General features: G+C 44.7%; 1 protein-coding gene across 1 annotated transcript in view; it reads right to left on the reverse strand.

Moving 5' to 3' along the window:
• RTN1 (reticulon 1) overlaps positions 1 to 19,708 on the reverse strand; it is a 193,631-nt gene that overhangs the window by 98,023 nt on the left and 75,900 nt on the right. The window contains exon 3 of the mRNA XM_030213857.1: positions 6,960 to 7,751. Within this exon, the coding sequence (XP_030069717.1) occupies positions 6,960 to 7,751 (792 nt within the window). The remainder of the gene's footprint in view (positions 1 to 6,959; positions 7,752 to 19,708) is intronic.

The raw sequence follows: 19,708 nt of genomic DNA on the forward strand, positions 1-19,708 counted from the left end.
GTTCTGTAAGGAGGAGGAGGAAGAGGAAGGAAAGAAGTGACAGGAGAGAGGGGAAAAGAGGGGGGAGGGACCTGGCACCCACCAGGTCTACCCCAAGTCAGGCACCTCTATCAGCCTAGACACTCGCAAGTTCAACTAAGCCAGGAAACCTGGAACAGGAGCCACAGAAGCAGGAAACCAGGTGCTTACGAGAGACCATTCACTGCCTGATGGAGATGAGAATACTGACTGGCCAAGGAACATACCGCCCTATATGGCAGAGTTCAGTTTGGTACTCTCTTTCTACCTGCTGGTAGATGGTCATAACCCACAAGTCTCTGGATTCATCTGATGCAGATGACAAGGAAAACTGTGATATTTGGAGTGATTAATAGGCCATATTTTCGAGATTATATGTCTTTTTCTAGAAAAATAATACAGACAGCACTCCTGAAGCATCTCAGCAGGCGAACGAAACAATAGTCATCATCAGGCGTGGGTGTTACAGAAATATTAAAGAATCATACATGTACAATAGATACATTTTTAAAGAAAACTTTAGATTTTACATACAACAAGCAAAAAATAAGCACTATAGACTGGAGGTTTTTATGACCCTTAATGGGATAAAAGCCAAATTTACACTACTGAGATTGTTGTAGCTGGACAAGTTTTGGAGGTCTTTCTCCTTTTTAAAAGATCACCAAGTTTTTGTTTTCACACTTGTTATAAAGCTGTATTGTGTTTCCTTGATGACATGTTTATACAGCTGTAGTCTGTGTGGTATGTATAACGGATACAGTGAGTATATTTGTATCTATAGGGAGGCTGTAGGTGAGTGCCTGTGGAAATATGTTGGGGGAGGTAGAAGATATGGGAAGATATGGAAGGTTGGCATGTGTCTTTGCTGAGGGGGGTTAAGGATAGGAGTATATGGATATGGGGTTGTTTTAGGGGATAAGAGGGTATGTGGGAAATGTATGGGGAGAGTGTGTGTCTGCAAATGTGTGCTTTTGTGGTTGTGGGTATGATATTCTGCTTCTCCTATATAAGCGCACAACTATGGAGTGGACTCCCAAAAGCTGTGAAAACGATCCACAATCATCTAAACTTCAGGAAATCACTAAAAACCAACCTCTTCAAAAAGGTCTACCCCACTGGCCCACCATAATTCCCCACACCCAGCAACACCACATAACCAATGATCATACTGGACAATATACAATCTTCATTCCCTCCGACCATCATGGTGTCTGATACACACCGATCTCATTCAACCACAATATAACCTTGTATTTGTTATCATCCAAAATGGCGAACGCCTTCTTGGTACTATGTAAGCCACATTGAGCCTGCAAATAGGTGGGGTACAAATGTACAAATACATAAATAAATATTCTCATACAATCTCATAATCTCCCTCCATCCCTCTCCCTTGCACTCTTTCTGCTCCCTACACGCATTCCATCTCTCCCATTCTTACTTTTGTATGCTCCCTTGTTTCTCTCGCACAAAGTTCCTATTAAAATCTTCAGTTTGGTCAGCTTCCCCACCACTGTTGGGAGGTCAACCCTTCTTTTTCCTGATGTCTTTGCCACAGCTCACCTTATCTTTTTGTGCTGATGGGGAATGGATCCATGATGATATTCTCCATCACATGAAGTGACCCTCTGTATTCTGCTTAGCCCAATTGATCAAGAGAACCAATGAGGAGCAGCTGTTTGACTAGTAAACGGGTGGGTCCATCAGAAAACATTAAGTGATGGTAGTACATGGATCTAGAAGATCTAAACATTACTGTGTGATTAGGATCCTCCTTGGAAGAGCAGCCATTAGAAAACCAGCCCAGAAATGATACAGCACATAAATGAACTGACTATCTTTGACAAACGGGAAACTTTCCACTAAGAGGAGAAAAACAAATCAGTTTGAACTACTTTCTTATTTAATGTTGTGTTTTCTACATTTTGCTTTTCTTAACTGTGTTTTACTTCGGGTGCAGCAGAAATACTGGTTTGCTGAAGACCCTTCAGTGGGATCTACCCTTAATATACTGTTTTCAAGGTAAATAATGTGTTGTTCAAAGTTACTTGACTTTTATTAACTCTGTTTTAACCCTGTTGAAGCAGTACTATCCAGACCCAGCAGGTGGCAGCATGGAGCCAAATGTCTACATTTATGGCAGAGGACTTTATCTTGGGTGAAGTAACCCTTAAGATTAAATGCTGGTGCAGGGATTAGCTCTCTGGCTTTTAGGTTGTGTGCTTTGTAAGAATATAAATCAAACTCAAACATATCACCACCGTGGAAAGCTACCTGTGGAGTACCTCAAGGATCACCATTATCACCAATACTCTTCAACATGATGATGATCCCACTGGCAAAGTCCCTATCCAACCGAGGCCTCAAACCGTTCATCTATGCAGATGACGTCACAATCTATATTCCCTTCAGCAATGACTTGACAAAAATAACCAATGACATCAATGACGGCCTGAACATCATGAACTCCTGGGCAAATTCATTCCAACTGAAACTGAACACTGAAAAAACACACTGCCTCATCCTCTCATCTCAACATAACAAGTACAAACCCACAACCATAAACACCCTAGAACACACCCTCCCTACCTCAGTCTAAAAATACTTGGCGTCACAATTGACCGCCAAGTAAACTCCGTAATAAAGAAAATATTCTATTCAATGTAGAAACTTAAACGAATAAAACCTTTCTTCCCAAGGGAAATCTTTCGAAACCTAATACAATCAATGGTCCTAAGCCATGCAGATTACTGCAACACAATCTATGCGGGATGTAAAGAACAACTTGCAAAAAAACTCCAGACTGCTCAAAACACAGCTGCCAGGCTGATATTTGGTAAATCACACTTCAAAAGTGCTAAACCCCTCTGAGAAAAGCTGCACTGGCTCCCAATCAAAGAACGTATCATCTTCAAAATCTGCACCTTTGTCCACAAAATTATCTACGGCGTAGTCCCAGGATACATGACATACCTCATAGATCTACCAACCAGAAACAGAATCGGATCATCACGATCATACCTAAACTTACATTACCCAAATTGCAAAGAACTTAAATACAAAACAACTTACGCATCCAGCTTCTCCTACGTAAGAGCACTAAGAAATTATTTTTTATTTTTTGGCTGAGGGAATTGTCTGGGGGCAGAGAATAGGTATTTCTACACTAATCAGTTAGTAAGTCTGCATTGCTGTGTGCTGATTAGTGCAGGTTTAGCATGTGAGCCCTTACCACCTACAAAATAGGAAGTGGTAAGGGCTCACACACTAATTTTTGTTAATAGTTGTGTGCCAATGGCAACATTAGTACATGGCCCATTAATCAGGAAAATGGAAAACTGGCCATTTTCCAGCTGCGTTGGAAATGACTTTAGCACGTGGGAAAGCCCAGCGTAAGTGTGCAGTAAAGCCATTTCCTACCGCAACTTTGTAAAAGGACCCCTAGGTATGCGGTGATTATCTGATATAACAAGTAATTAGTCTGCTCCGATATTACAGCCCTGCAGAATTTATCTAGAAAGGACAGAAGTAGTTAGCAGGTTAAAGCTGTCCCACCTAATATCTAAAAAGGATAAAGCAGATAGATGTATTAAAAAAACCATGTTCTCTGTTAGATAAATTCAGGGGAGCTATATTTATGAGAAGAAACTGATGGGGGGGGGGGGGGGTCACCCCATTGGGTGTCCCCATCCTTTTAAGTATGTGGAGTACTAATGGGAGACTGAATTCTAAAATTATGACAAATTTTACAGCATGGAGTATAAACAGTAAAAATATGTGGGCTTACACCCATGGCTCACAGGAATCCCACGATAATGAAATACAGGAGTCTGATAATGTAGCAAGGGTTCAGTGTTGGCCTTCACAAATACAGCCAAACAAGGGTATAGAAATAAAAGTAAAACTCTTTATTAACAGAAATACACTACAGCCTGTTACTTCACAGGTTCAGGAACTTAGAGATAAAGGCCCAATATTCAGCTTGTGGCGGGCAGCACTTTTGCTGTCCACCACCGGCGTTAAGCTCGGATATACAGTGTCAGGCCATTTCCAGCAACCAGCATTGAATATCCGGGGTTTTTTTTTTAACTTCTAAAACGTTTACTGATTATGCCAATATTCAGCGCTAGCCAGGTAGCGGTTAAAGATTGGATGGCTATTTATGTGGTCCTATTCGACTGCTAAACTTATCCAGTTAGACACTGAGGGGTCTTTTTACTAAGGCACATATTGAATGCACCCCAAAAATGAAATTACCGTAAGAGACACACCGGGCAGTAACTTCATTTTGGCATGCATTGGGTGCGCGTAGACATTTACGTGGCTTAGTAGAAGGGCCCCTGAATATTAGCACCTAACTGGATAAGTCACACAATATATCCGGTTATGTGCTAGCCACTAACCCGCAATATTCAGCGGAGAAAATCGTACACAAATGCTAAGTATGCCCTTGACTCACCCATGCCCCCGTTCACATTCACACCCTCCTTGTGTACTAGAGAAATTATATGCTAAGGTAGAACACTGACTAAGTTCAGTTACATGTGTATCAGCACATTAGTGCCAATTAGCTCTAACTCCAATTATAGTCATTTGTTCATTAACACCAATTAGTGCCTAATTTCAAAATTTAAGGGTCCTTATTCTAAGGCGCGCTAATGGATTTAGCAACACCTAACAAATTACTGTGTGTTATGTGCCATGCATCCCATAGGAATACAATGGGCTGCACAGCAATATTGCGAGCATTAAGAGGTCCTTTTACTAAGGTGCGCTGAAAAATGGCTTGCGGTAGTATAGGTGCAGGATTTGGGCATGCGTCGATCCATTTTTCAGCATGCCTGTAAAAAAGAGCTTTTTAAAATTTTTGCTGAAAATGGACGTGCAGAAAAATCTAAATTGCCACGTGTCCATTTTGGGTCTGCGACCTTACCGCTAACCACTGACATAGTGGTAAAGTCTCATGCGGTAACCGGCCAGTAATGACCTATGCGTGACAAGGGCCACTTGGTGCGCGTCTGAAAATAAAAATTATTTTTCGGACGCGCATATCAGACACAGGCCAAAAATGAAATTACTGCAAGAGCCACGTGGTAGCCATGCAGTAACTCCATTTTGACACTCATTGAGCATGCCCCTAAATCCGTTAGTGCTCCTTAGTAAAAGGTCCCCTAAGTTACATAAGTAACTGGCAGTATTCTTTTCTTTTATATATATACTAGCCGTTAAGCTCGTTAAAACGGGCGAGATTTCCAGCTACCCTCCTCGCCACCGCTCCCCCCACTTCTCAGTGCCGGGCCCCCTGCACTGACCTGACAGCACCTCTTACCTCCGTGTGAAAGCGCTGCAGGCAGCAGATCGCTCTGCTGCTGCCTGTAGCGCTTCCATACGGAGGTGAGAGGCACTGTCAGGTCAGTGCAGGGGACCCGATACGGAGGAGGGCAGGAGCGGCGGTGGGGATGGGGGGGGAGGGTGGAGGTTGGTGCGCGTGATGGTCGTTTCCAGGCGGCAGCATCCGACAGTGACTCTGACTCCGTTTCCCTCTCTGTTCCTCCCTCTGACATCATCACGTCTTGACGCGAGAGCAGGACAGAGAAGGAAGTCTCTACTGCGCATTTGCAGGTGAGTCGGTCACTTGCCGTTTATATGTTTGATTTATATATATATATATATATATATATATATATATATATATATATATAAAAATCATACACCCCATTCATCTATAAATCTAAGTAGCTAACGTGATAATAAACACAATTCAAAATGATAAAACATCACAATAAAATAAAAATATAAAAATAATAATTAAAACCAACTCTTACACAGAGCAATATAAAATGTCAAAAAATTAGCCTGCCAAAAAAGCTTGCTGAAAAAGTGTGCCTTACATAGTTTCTGAAACAAAAATAAAGATGTCACTGAACATAAGCGTTGTAGTAAAGCATTCCAAATAATAGGACCTTCCACGCAATGGCATTTAAATATAGGTGATCTGTTATAGATTGAGGGGGATAGGTTGCAACTTTGAAAGAAAGCATGTATATGTAAGGTCTGTGGGTACTTTTTACCTACATACTTTTTATAAATTTTTAAAGAGAAAAATTCTCTTAGAAAAATGACTCAGAAGTACATACCAAAACCTGCCAACTACTAAAATTGCACTCATACTTTTGGAAATCCAAAATGCATGTCTGTGTACTCTATCCCAAACCTACCACTGAGAACACCTCGATATGCACATATGGATATATAGTTATGTGCCCTATTTCGGTGTATACAACTAGAGCTGTATCAAATAGATTATGTTACTATTTGGCCAAATACGAATAACAGGCATTGAGCTTTAACATAAGAAACAATAAAAGAAGCAACATGAAATCAGAGATCAAGAGTTTATTTCAGTAGGATTTAGCACAGTAGAGCCCCAAATTATTCGAATTTTAATTTAAATCACTATTCAACCGAATATGAGTAATGTATTCGGGGCCCGAATAGAATCAGATATGAATATTCGGTACACCCCTATATATAACTCTATACCTAGAGCAGAGATTCTCAACCCAGTCTTTGGGATACACCTAGCCAGTCAGGTTTTCAGAATACACACAATGAATATGCATGAGATAGATCTGCATACAATGGAGGTAGTGCACACAAATTTATCTCATGCGTATTCATTGTGGGTATCTGGAAAGCCTGACTGGCTAGGTGTATCCCGAGGACTGGATTGAGAATCTCTGACCTAGAGATCTCTTTCAAAACTGCCCCCCAAATTCTACAGTATAATGCAGACACCATCCAAATGTGGAAACACCCCTTATGCTGCCTCCAAGAAATTATGTGTTCCCCAACACCAGCACTATTTTTAGATCCTGTTAAAAATAATTTAAAAAAAACCACCTTTATTATAAGCAATCAGAAATAATTGACCTTACCTTTTTTCTTATTTAAAAATGGCAGTAGAGGAGAAGTGACAGAACTTTCTTTCCCAAAGTTCTTTGCATTCTGAATATTTTGATTACAAACTGTTGCATCTACTGGCTGCTTCTGAGTTTCTGTTTTCTTTACCTCTTTAGGACTCTCTTCTGGCAGGGGTGCAAAACTTAGTTCTGGTGTAGCAAAAGAGCATTTCAGATATGCTGCTGAATCTGCAAGATTTTCCTTGTTCATTTTGCTTTCTATCAGGTTGCTTACTTCAATTTCTGTGGCATCGAGATGTTCACTCCTTGAGCCATTCTCTTCCTGTATTATGTCCATAATCATTGGCTTCATTACAGGAGAATCCTGCTCTCTCTTTGGACTTTCCTCTGAGGCTGATGAACCATCACAGGACTCTATGATGAGTTCACTGTCCAGTTCGGCTTCACGCTCTTCCCTTAAGATGCTGTACTGTATAGAGGGGGAAGCAGGAGAAGGAGGAGGTCCTCCAATATGACTAAAGGTCATATAGGTAGAATGCATTGCCTCTTCTGCAGCAAACTGATCCTCTGACACTAGTTCTATCTCAGAATCCCCAGACTCCACACTGCTGGCTTCATTGTCTAAGGCTGATGGTACTGATGGAGGCCCAGGTGCACTTTTCAGCTCCTGTTTCTCTGGATAAAGACCTGGTGATTGCTGATCCTCAGAGGTTTCAAAGGAAATGCCTTTTGCTGCCTCCTTTGCTTTAATGGCACTGAGAAGTTCATCTTCAGAGATACTGTATTTATTTTCAGAGCAAGATGGTTCTGTAATCCCAGAGGAAGGCAGACAAAAAGAAAAAAGAGTGCACATGTTTAAGATATAATAAAATGTCTTATAAAAAAACCTCAAACGTCTTTAATACCGACACTCCTTGTGGCCACAGGGAAGTCACTCAACCTTCCATTGCCTCATGTACAAATTCTGCCCCCCACCCCCGTTTACTAAGCCGCTCTAGCGGTTGCCATGTGCTAATGCCATCACAGCCCATTCACTTTGAATGGGCTTTATTAGCATTACCGTGGGGCTTAGTATACAGGGGGGTTAGATTATAAGCCCTCAGGCGACAGATAACTATCTACTATATCTGAATGTAACTCACCTTGAGCTACTACTACTACTTATCATTTCTATAGCACTACTAGACGTACGCTACCACTTGAAAACATGAGCTAAATACTAGAGCTGTACCGAATAGCATATTTTACTATTCGGCTAAATATGAATAATGAAAAATATTATTCAGCCAAATACAAATACCGAATACAAATAATGGGTACTGAGTTTTAACATAACAAATAATAAAAGAAGCAATGTGAAATCTAGTGTTTATTTCAATAGGATTTAGCACAGTAGAGCCTTGGATTATTCATATTCAATTTTAAATCACTATTCGACTGAATATAAATAATGTATTCAGGGTCAAATTAAATTGAATATTCGGTACAGCCCTACTAAATACAAGTTTTTAAAAATAAATCCTAAGCCCTACAGAGTGTATGTGTGTGTGTGTACATATATAAAAAAGAGAGGAGCTTTCAAAAACTTTCTCCTATTTTACCTAGCTATCTAAAAAAATGTTGCTAGCACTGCCATTTTAATGTCTATAATTATTGGGAAACTTTTCAGAATGTGTGGTGAAGCACAAAGTCCATGGATTTTATACCAGTTCTCAAAGGCAAATCTTGAACATACTTTCCCTTTAAAAAACTGCCCGAGGGGAAAGATCCTGTAGGGTTTTGTACATGATTTCTCTGCCAGAACCTCATGGAGCCAAACAATATGCAGTGCATACTTTTCAAAAGACAAATGCCTCCACAAAAATGTGGGTAAAACAAACATGGCGTGTTGCATCACACATATACTTTTACTCATATACATTGTGGACAATTTTCAAAAAGCCCTTTTACCCAGGTAAACAGCTATTCCCAACAGGGCCAGTTTAACCATTAGGGAAACAAGGCCATTGTCTAGGGAGACAGCTTTAAAAGGGAGGCAAAGAAAGGAAAATTAGGTTCTTACCTTGGTAATTTTCTTTCCTTTAGTCATAGCAGATGAAGCCATTACGTATGGGTTATGTCCATCAACCAGCAGGGGAGATAGAGAGCACTCAAACTTTCACAGTGCCCTCTTGGCCAGCTAGCTCCACTGCCTCTTCAGTATTTGAAGCTTCCAAAGCAGTATGGCAAACCACAATGGGAATCACAAGAGCTTTCCTCACAGCGAACGATGGCCCATCACAAGGGCATGAACTCATAAAGGAGGGAATGCACATCCTCCTGGAGGGAATAAACTCATCCTCCTTATTGTATAAGTGGAGGGGAACACACGCGCCTCCTGGAGAGAATCAACACATCCTCCAAAAAAAACATGCTGGAGGGAATGAACACATCCTCCTAAATTTAAACTGAACATGAATCCTGAAGATTGTTTTCCAACTTTCTCCCAAGGAAGGAACTTCAGGAAATTAGAACAGAACCTGAAAATCAGATTCACAGCATACATACAATCATACAGGGAGGGCTCATGGCTTCATCTGCTATGACTAAAGGAAAGAAAATTACCAAGGTAAGAACCTAATTTTCCCTTCCTTGTCATCAAGCAGATGAAGCCATTACGTATGGGATGTAACAAAGCAATCCCTAGATAGGGTGGGAACAAGCCACACCACGTGCTAGCACTTGTGCACCAAAACACGCATCCCTCCTGGCAGCCACATCCAGCCTGTAATGTCGGGCAAAGGAGAGCTTAGAAGCCCATGTTGCTGCACTGCATATCTCTTGAAGAGAGAGTGCTCCAGTTTCAGCCCAAGAGGAAGAAATCGCTCTAGTAGAATGTGCCTTAAAGGCTACAGGCGGAAGGAACCCTGCCGCCCAGCAGATAAGCTGAAAAGATAGTTTCTTTGAGCCAGCGGGCAATAGTGGCTTTAGACGCTGGAGACCCTCTGCGAGAACCGGATAGCAAAACAAACAGATGATCAGAAGTCCTGAAAGAGTTAGTAACTCGCAGATACTGCAGCAGAGTCCTGTGCACATCCAAAAGGTGCAGCTGCCCAAAAGATTCTGGAAACTCTTCCTCTGAAAAAGAGGGCAAGAAAATAGGCTGGTTTAGGTGAAAGGCTGAAACCACCTTAGGCATAAAGGAAGGCACGGTCCGAACCGTGACTCCGGACTCTGAAAACTGCAGAAATGGGTCTCTACAGGACAGCGCCTGGAGCTCTGACACCCGTCTCGCCGAGGTAATGGCCACCAGAAAAACGGCCTTCAGTGTCAAATCTTTCTCCGATGCTCGCCGAAGCGGCTCAAAAGGAGATGCCTGCAGGGTTTTCAAAACTAGCCCTAGGTTCCAAGCTGGACAGGGTGCTCGCACTGGAGGTCGGAGCCGAAGCACCCCTCTAAGAAACCGTGCCACATCTGGGTGAGCAGCCAAAGACACGCCTTCCACCTTACCACGAAGGGAGGCCAACGCTGCCACCTGCACCCGCAGGGAATTATAGGCCAAGCCTTTTTGTACACCTTCCTGCAAAAAGTCCAGAATCGGCGAGACAGGAGCCCGCATTGGAGCAATGGCTCTGGAAGCACACCAAGACTCAAACAGGCACCAAATCCTGGCATAAGCCACGGAAGTGGACCGCTTGCGGGCTTGCAGGAGAATGGAAATAACTTTATTGGAATAACCTTTATCCCTCAATTGCGCCCTCTCAATAGCCATGCCGTAAGACCAAAGCGGCCGGCGACCTCCATGGCTACCGGTCCCTGAGTCAACAGGTTCGGTACCAGAGGTAACGGCAGAGGAGCCTCCAGGAACATCTGTCGGAGGTCTGCATACCAAGGTCTCCTTGGCCAATCCGGGGCGATGAGGACCACTTGGTGCAGCCGAATCCGCAAGAGCAGGCGCCCTATCAAGGGCCATGGGGGAAACACATAAAGTAGACCCGGAGGCCAGGGTTGAGCCAAGGCATCCAACCCCGCCGAGCGAGGATCTCTCCGTCTGCTGAAGAAGCACGGGACTTTGGTATTGGCACTTGTCGCCATTAGATCCATCACGGGCTTGCCCCATTTGGCACAGATCTGCAGGAATACTTCGTCTGCCAGATTCCATTCTGCTGGATCGATCTGATGCCTGCTCAGATAATCGGCCTGCACATTGCTCTGACCTGCAATATGAGCTGCCGACAGACACTGAAGATGCAGCTCGGCCCAGTGGCAAATCAGTTCGGCCTGCGCGGCTAGTGCTCTGCACCTTGTTCCGCCTTGTCGATTTATGTAGGCCACCGTTGTCGTGTTGTCCGACATCACTCTGACAGCCAATCCTTCCAGGGTCACTTGACAGGCCAGAAGCGCCTGAAACACCGCTTTCAACTCTAGGCGGTTGATGGACCACTCCGACTCCTCGGGTGTCCATAGACCCTGGGCATGCTTCCCCTTGCAGTGTGCGCCCCAGCCCTTCAGGCTGGCATCTGTTACCACTAGGCACCAAACGGGGAGCGTCAGCGGCATTCCTCGCCGCAGCATGCTGTCCGAGAGCCACCACTCCATGCTGAGACGGGCCGCAGGGAGCCAAGTAAGTCTGCATTGGTAATCCTGAGAAATAGGAGACCATCTCCAGAGTAGGGAATATTGTAGAGGTCTCAGGTGCGCTCTCGCCCAGGGTACCACTTCCATCGTGGCAGTCATCGATCCCAGCAGCTGGACAATGTCCCAAGCTCGCGGGCGGGGCATCCTCAGGAGCAGACGGACCTGATTCTGAAGCTTGCACCGCCTTAGCTCGGGTAGGAACACATAGCCCGAGACTGTGTCGAACCTGGCCCCCAAAAACTCTAGAGATTGTGAAGGGGACAGGTGACTTTTGGCCATATTGACGACCTAGCCTAGAGATTGCAGTACTGAGACCACTCTGGCTGTAGCTTGTAAGCTCTCTGTTGCAGAGTCTGCTCTGATGAGCCAGTCGTCTAGGTACAGGTGAACCCTGATACCTTCTCGCCTGAGAAAAGCAGCTACTACCACCATTACCTTCGAAAAGGTTCGGGGAGCTGTGGCAAGGCCAAAAGGCAAGGCCCTGAACTGGAAATGTTTTCCCAACACCGCAAACCTCAGAAACTTCTGGTGCGGGGGCCAAATCGGTATGTGCAAGTAAGCTTCTTTCAGGTCTAGAGACATGAGAAACTCTCCTGGCTGAACCGCCGCAATGACGGAGCGCAGGGATTCCATGTGGAAATGCCACACTCTCAGGGACTTGTTCACTTCTTTTAAGTCCAGAATAGGGTGAAAGGACCCACCTTTTCGCGGCACCACAAAGTAGATGGAGTATCGGCCGCAGCTTTGCTCGGCGGGAGGCACCGGGGTCACTGCCCCTGAATCAGACCTTGTAAAGTCTCCTCCACCGCCGCCCGTTTGACGGCAGAACCGCATCAGGAATCCACAAACACGTCTCTTACTGGGGCGTTGAATTCTATTCTGTATCCATCTCTGATCAGGTCCAGAACCCACTGATCTGAGGAAATCTTGGCCCACTCCTCGACAAAGAGGGAAAGCCGTCCTCCGATGACAGGCATCGAGGAGAGGGCCGGCGCACCATCATTGAGAGGGTCGCCCCTGAACTCCTGGTCTTGAGCCACCAGCTGCGGAACGCTTGTCCGAGCGAAAGGAGTTCCTCTGCTGACCACGGGCACGTGAAGTGAACCCAGCAGAACGCCCCGGGCGGTACCTTCTAGCTTCACGGGAGCGAGGTCTGTACGAGGAGTGGACCGCCTGCCCCTTAGAGGAAGGCCTCTGCCTATCTTCGGGCAAGCGCTGGGGTTTTGGATCACCCAGGCCTTTCACAATTTTCTCCAACTCCTCACCAAATAGGAGAAGTCCTTGAAAAGGCAACTTCACCAACCTTTGCTTAGAGGCCATGTCTGCTGCCCAGTGTCGTAGCCACAGACGACGGCGAGCCGCCACTGCTACTGCCATTTGTTTAGCCGAAGCTCTGACAAGGTCATAAAGGGCATCAGCCAGAAAGGACAAGGCCACATCCAAGAAGGGCTCCGCTCCATCTCCGGGCTGAGCCACTGCCTGTTGCAGCCAAGCTAGGCAGGCTCTCACAGCATAACAGCTGCATGCAGACGCCCGAACAGTGAGACCTGCAATTTCAAAGGACCGTTTCAATGCTGTTTCCAGCCTACGGTCTTGAACATCCTTCAGGGCAACACCTCCTTCAACAGGGAGGGTAGCTCTTTGTCACCGCAGTGACTAGGGCATCCACTGTAGGCATTTGAAAACGAGCCATATGTCCCTCACGCAGAGGGTATAACTGCCCCATAGCCCTGGAAACTCTCAAAGGTCCCTCGGGGTCAGCCCACTGAGCCGAAACAAGCTCTAGGATGGAGTCATGCAAAGGGAAGGCCCGAGCAGCTTTCTTGGTACTAGCCATCCTGGGATTACCCGAGGAGGCCATGCCACTGTCAGGATCTTCAATCGAGAGGGCCTGCAGGGTATCTGAAATAAGCGCTGGCAGCTCATCACGGTGGAAAATCCTCACCGCGGAGGGATCATCCAGATCCTGTGGTAAATCCGCACCTGACTCTGGTTCCTCAGACCAAGAACGTCTGTAAGAGTTCTCCGAATCCTCACACCCCGACCACGGGGGGGGGGGGGGGGGGGGGGGGGGGGGAAAGGTGCACCACAATCTGAAGGGGAATTAACCCTTCTGCGCTTATCTTTAGGCCAAGCATCCGGGAAAAAAGCCTCACTGGGCAGTCCCAGGCCAGAATCCATCGGGGGGGGCAATCAGAGGAGCCTTAGGCGACCCTTGAGGAAGAGCTCTTTTCATCATGTATGCTTTATGCAGCAAAAGCACAAAATCCGGGGAGAAAATCTCACCCTGGGCACCCAAATCCTGTCCGGTGCTAGCCACTCCTGAAATAACCTCATCTCAAGGTGCCCCACCCGGCTCAGGTCTCTCCGTGTCCGCGGAGGCCGCGCCATGCGGTGTAAGCAAAATGGCGCCCGCTGCCAGCTCAGAGCGGGAAGAAACATCGCTCGCCATGCTCGGGCCGGCTCCTACGCCAGTACAGCACGATTTACAGAGCCCTGCTGCTGATTTGCGCTTGCCACAAGTGGAACAGCGCTTTACATTGTCCGCAGCCATCACCGAAAAACAGCAGTAAAATCCAAAATGGCGGTTTCGCGCCAAAATCTCCCCGATCGCAGGCCCACCCCGGAGGAGTTGGAAAACACTCTTACCTCAAAGGATCTAGTGTACAACTACGATCCTGCTGAAAATCAGGTCAAAAACCTCTGTTCCAGCGTCTCTGCGTTTAAAAACGCAACGCGACTTTTTTTTTTTTTTTAAGCTGTGAGGAAAGCAGAGGTATTGAAGACTCCGGAGGCTCAGATGAGTGGGAAAGGCAGGGAAAGGGCGAACCTATATGCCTGCATCCACTGTTGGTGGGTAAGGACAGGGAAAGCAAGGCAATATGTCCACATCCACAGAGGTATGGGTAAGGCAGGGAAAGGGCTAACCTATGTGCCTTTAAAGTGAAGCTGCTATAGCCTCCAACACCCCGGTTAACAACTGGCAAGCCAGGAACCACCTCCCGGCAGATTTTTCTGGAGCTCGAACAAGCTGCAGCCACCCTGCTAAGGGAGATAGAGAATACTGAAGAGGCAGTGGAGCTAGCTGGCCAAGAGGGCACTGTGAAAGTTTGAGTGCTCTCTATCTCCCCTGCTGGTTGATGGACATAACCCATACGTAATGGCTTCATCTGCTTGATGACAAGGAACAGCTGCTTAAATGCACAGAATCATTAGTGTGTACTTTTACCCGCAGAGAGGGTAGAAATTTTCAAATAGCCAATTTTCCCAGATAAATGGTGTTTTTTTGGAAATTGCCCTCCTTAGTTTAATAATACATAAAGTATGGTGCTCATTTTGTGCAGGATTGCTTCAGTATGGGTGATATTGGAGTAATCATGATTGTTCAGTTAATTATCACAATTGTAGGGGGAAAGGGGCGAGAAGGGAAAACTTAGAAAGGTGTGCTACCGTTAAGATGAGTTATTTTACTGTTAACCCCAGTTTAGACCTCGCTGCATAAAATGGGACCTATGGTAAAATAGCATGTTAGTAGTAAAATAGCCCACCTAAGGGGCATAGTTATCAATTTGGGATATTGTTAAGATTTGTTATTCTAACTCATGCTATTTTAGTACAGGTCCCATTTTATGTGATGAGACCCATCTACTAATAACCCATATTAATAGTATAATAACACACCTTAATGGGAGCCAGTGTTGATAACTATGCCCCAGAGACTTGACTATTAATTAGGGGGAGCAGAAGGTTTTACTACAATGCCTAATATTCTGGCATTGGCTCTAAATGAGAAGGGTAAATGGCTTTGAAACATTGCTTTCTCTATACCTGGAACATTTCAAATATGTTGAGAGCAATTTTGTAAGAGGATGCCATTTTAAATTTAAACACAACGTGGTGCTTATGTGCCTCATAAAATAGATGTATGGAACCAGCTCCAGCAGTGCAAACTCCGGAGCTCTAATTTACAGCTGCTCCCAAAAATGTGTCCATGTACTCTACAGGAGTAATTTTATACAGGTTCGTCTCCATGTAGAACTTGTTCTAAAAGAAGAAAATGGATTTTAGAAAATTGCATGACCAGATACCGATTTAAAAATATATGGGAAGATTATAATACCAATGATAACAGTCACTATTGTAATTGAAATTATTGGGAAAAAGTGTACCTATTTTTATGCTAAGTGTAGGCATTCTTGGGCAGAGGCAGAGGAATCACTACAGGGTGCCACAGGGTGGCAGAAACCACCCCATAAATGGCTTACTATACCCCTTTGCCTCATCAACTAGAACCAGCAACCATGCAAAGGTGCTTTCTGCTTCCTTCCTTCCCTTCCTGCCCTCCCTCCTTCTGGTGGCTGCTGGGATGCACAACTGAAACTTGTTCTTATTGAGCCTTGCATGGTTCAAGTGTCATCTAATACAAAGCCTCATGGTTCAAACAGGTCATGTTTCAATCCTGTGACCTGGCAGCTATTGCAGGGAGGGCAAGAGGGAGAGAGGCAGGAAGCACCCATATGTGGCCAAAACCAGAGCCACAGCCTCAGCAGCTTACTGAAGCTGGGCCAAGAAAGAGAAGCTGAGGGGAAAAGAAAAACAAAGACTGGGGAGAGCAGAGCAGAAGATGGGTGGGACTTGGGGACTGGGTAGGGGAAGAACATTAGATGGAATAAAAAGAATGGGGAAGACAAGCAGAAGGTTGGGACTAGGGTAGGGGTGGGCAATCATGGCCCTTGAGAGCCACAACCCAGTTGGGTTTTCAAGATTTCCACAATGACTAGGCAAGAGATTGTTTTTCATGCACTGTTTCCATTGTATGCAAATAGATCTCATGCATAGTCATTGTGGAAATCTTGAAAAACCAACTGGATTGTGGCCCTTGAGGACTATAGTTTCCCACCCCTGGATCAGGGGATTGGGGGAGACAGATGGGATGGGGACTTTGGAAGGAAAGCAGAAGAAGGAGGGGACTCAGGGGAGAGGAAAGTGCAAAAGAAGAATTGGATTGGCGAAACAGAACAGCAGAATGGAACTCGGGGGAAAACAGGGAATAAGTGATTAAATGGGTGATTGGGGTTGGGGGGGCTGAGCAAGGAATTGGGAATGGGAGAAATTGAGAGGGAATATGGAGTGGGCAGTAAGGACCTAGCAATTGGCAGCTATGCGTGGAGATGAGTTAGATGGATTGGTAGTATGAGTGAGGGTGTGAGATGGGGCTGAGATGAAGAATGTGAAGGGTGGAGAGAGGTTGAGATATAGTGTGAATGACTTGGAGGACTGGAGAGAGGCAATGAAAAAAAGGACGAGGGCTCTGTGGAGGCATATGAGAGAGGAAAAAGAAGGCGAAGGGTAGAATTGAGGGTGGAAATGGGGCTGAAATGGAAGAGGGACCGTATGAGGTTGGAAAGAGGGTAAAAGAATGGTCAGGAGATGAGGGAAGAAACGAGAGACAGGGAAAGAGCTGGGGCTTATGAGGTGATGAGAAGCAGTGGAGGGTAGATGAGGGTTGAAAAGGTAATGGGAATGGGGAACAAGGGAGTAAACAAAACAGTGAGGAGATATAGGAGACTGGAAATAGAGAGAAAGAGAGAGGGCAGTGGGAGTGCTGGAGAACAGGTGGGAAACATCCATTGGTAGAAAAGAACCGAAACCAAGGAGATTAAGGATTAGAGCAGGGAAGAGAAAATAATTAAAAAAAAAAAAAAAAACAACATACAACATAAAATAGATCAATGTCAGACAGATGAGATGTATGGAAAGAAGGGAAGAAGACAAAAGGAGAGAGAAGAAATAAAAAGTCAAGCCTGGAAAAGAACTCAGGAGAAGACTGATGTGAGGAAAACGGAAATGAGAGACTAGGACCAACCCAATTAGGTAGAAAAGAAAAGAGGTTTCCGATCGATATTCAGCCGGCAGTGGTCAGAATTTTTTTTAATGCTGACTACCGCAGGCAGAATTAGCCCTGGATATTCAGTGCTCGGCCATGTCCAGGCACTGGCACTGAATATCTGGGGCTAGTTTCTTATGTTCTGGCCACCAGAGTTTATGCGGATCCTGGCCAATATTCAGCCAGAACCCACATACGACACTTATGCCAGCCCCTGCTGAATGTCAAATGGGACCCGCATAAGGGATGCAGGTGCCCTCTGCGCCCTCTCACCCACTTAGAACATCCTGAAACCCCTCCACAGGTCATCATAAATGTGGTAGATGTAAGATCTGTACTGTCCCACTTGACACCACAAGACTTTTTGCTGCTTCTTTGGAAGTGACGTTGGTTTATACCTGTAAGGTGATATATTGTGGAATCACCTTTGGGTATTGTTATTGAAGTCCCTGACGCAGCCCTGGTTAGGGTGAAACAAGACCTTGCTGGGCTTATTATTTTATTTATGAAATTAATGTTTATGTGTAGTGAATAAATTGAACATTTTTGGATTACATCTGTGTGACTTGCTGTTTTGTACTCTGTGCTGGATACTGTGGATCGACAACCTATTTGTTTTCTTGGTAACATTTGACATGCACTAATGTTGCCATAAGCCCATGGCCATTAACAAAAATTAGAGCCTGAGCCCTTACTGCTACCTATTTGGTAGGCGGTAAGAGCTCACGCGCTAATCCTGTGCTACTCAGTTAGCAAGTGGCAATGCTGATGCGCTAAATGATTAGCACAAAAACACCCACTCTGCACCTACCAGGACATGCCCCTTGGCTAAAAAATAATTTTAAAATATTTTTCAGTGAGTGAGTAGCATGTGCACATTTGCAACTTGTCATGGGTGCCTCAGAGCGCCCCACGGTATGCCATTTTAAGCACGTACTAGTGAGCAAGGGGGCATACTATGGAGTAATAGGGCACATTGAGATATAATGTACCCTATTGCTTAGCAGTCTGCACTATTGATGATAATGCCCCCTCCCCAAATGAAAAACAAATTAAAAACCCAAACAAAATGAAAAATTCCAAAAACAACAGAGGAAACTAATACAAAATTAAAAATTGTGGGTTTACAGTATGTTTTTGGAACCCGAGCCAAAATATATTTTATAAAGTTTTATTGCACAGGTCCATAAGTGACCTATTCTATAGACAGGTCTGTAGGTACCAAGCAATCAAGCATGCAGTGCTAGCCTTGAAGACCACATTCTTAATTTGTGAAACTATAATCAAAATGACCACAGCTCAGTGAATGGCTGTGACTATCTGCATGCATCTGTGGATTTTAAAAAATGTATTTATCTCCAGGTGCTTGACATAACGCATGGGGTCCAAACGTGGCAACTGCGCGGTTTACAATATAATCAAACTAGGGAGGTGAGACAGAAGGAAAGGGGTTAGACAACACATTGCAGATTAGCCAAGACAGCCTGACTGGGCTCTTCAGTTATCCAGCTATCCAGTTATCCAGCTATGAAGTTAAATTACAGGTGATGTGCCCCTATTTTACTTAAAACAGGATTAGCATCTATAAAATTCAATTGTTCTCTCTGTCTCTTGGCAACCTTTCATTCATTTATGGGTCATCTTTGTATCAAAGCTGCCCTGGCATATTGCCTGACACTTGAAAATCTACTGCTTGCTATAGATAGAAGTGAAATGCTGTATCCTTTTTCAGGGTTTAACAGCTCTCTATATTCTAATATCCATCAGTGCAAGATAAAACTTGGTAATAGTTGGTAACCCATAACTAATGAAACTAAATGGTTCAGTCCTGCAAATATACATTGAAATATGAAAGATATAAATCAGACACACAATCCTGGTCCTCAGGCTTGGATATCAGAATATCCGCAATGAGCATTCATATGATCTAAGAGCCAGACTCATTTACATGGCTTGGTGTCTGTAAAATCAGACTCATATACAGGGCTGGTTTTAGACAGGCTGGGGTCCAGGGCAGAAATTAAGGAGGGGTCCACTCCCCCAATCTCCCCACCCACCATTGCTGTCACATATAAAAAAACTCTAAATGATGACTTCACACAGGCCTTCATGAAATACAGATCAAGGGATCAGAAATTAGAAATAGAAATATGAATACCAAAATTGAAACACTGCAAGTACAACACTGAAAACATAAAAACAGAAATGCACTTCCTTTTTGTATTGAACACAATTGGTAGCACCACCACTTTGGGCTCAG

The sequence above is a fragment of the Microcaecilia unicolor genome, chromosome 9, assembly GCF_901765095.1.
Source record: "Microcaecilia unicolor chromosome 9, aMicUni1.1, whole genome shotgun sequence".
Taxonomy (NCBI): Eukaryota; Metazoa; Chordata; class Amphibia; order Gymnophiona; family Siphonopidae; genus Microcaecilia; species Microcaecilia unicolor.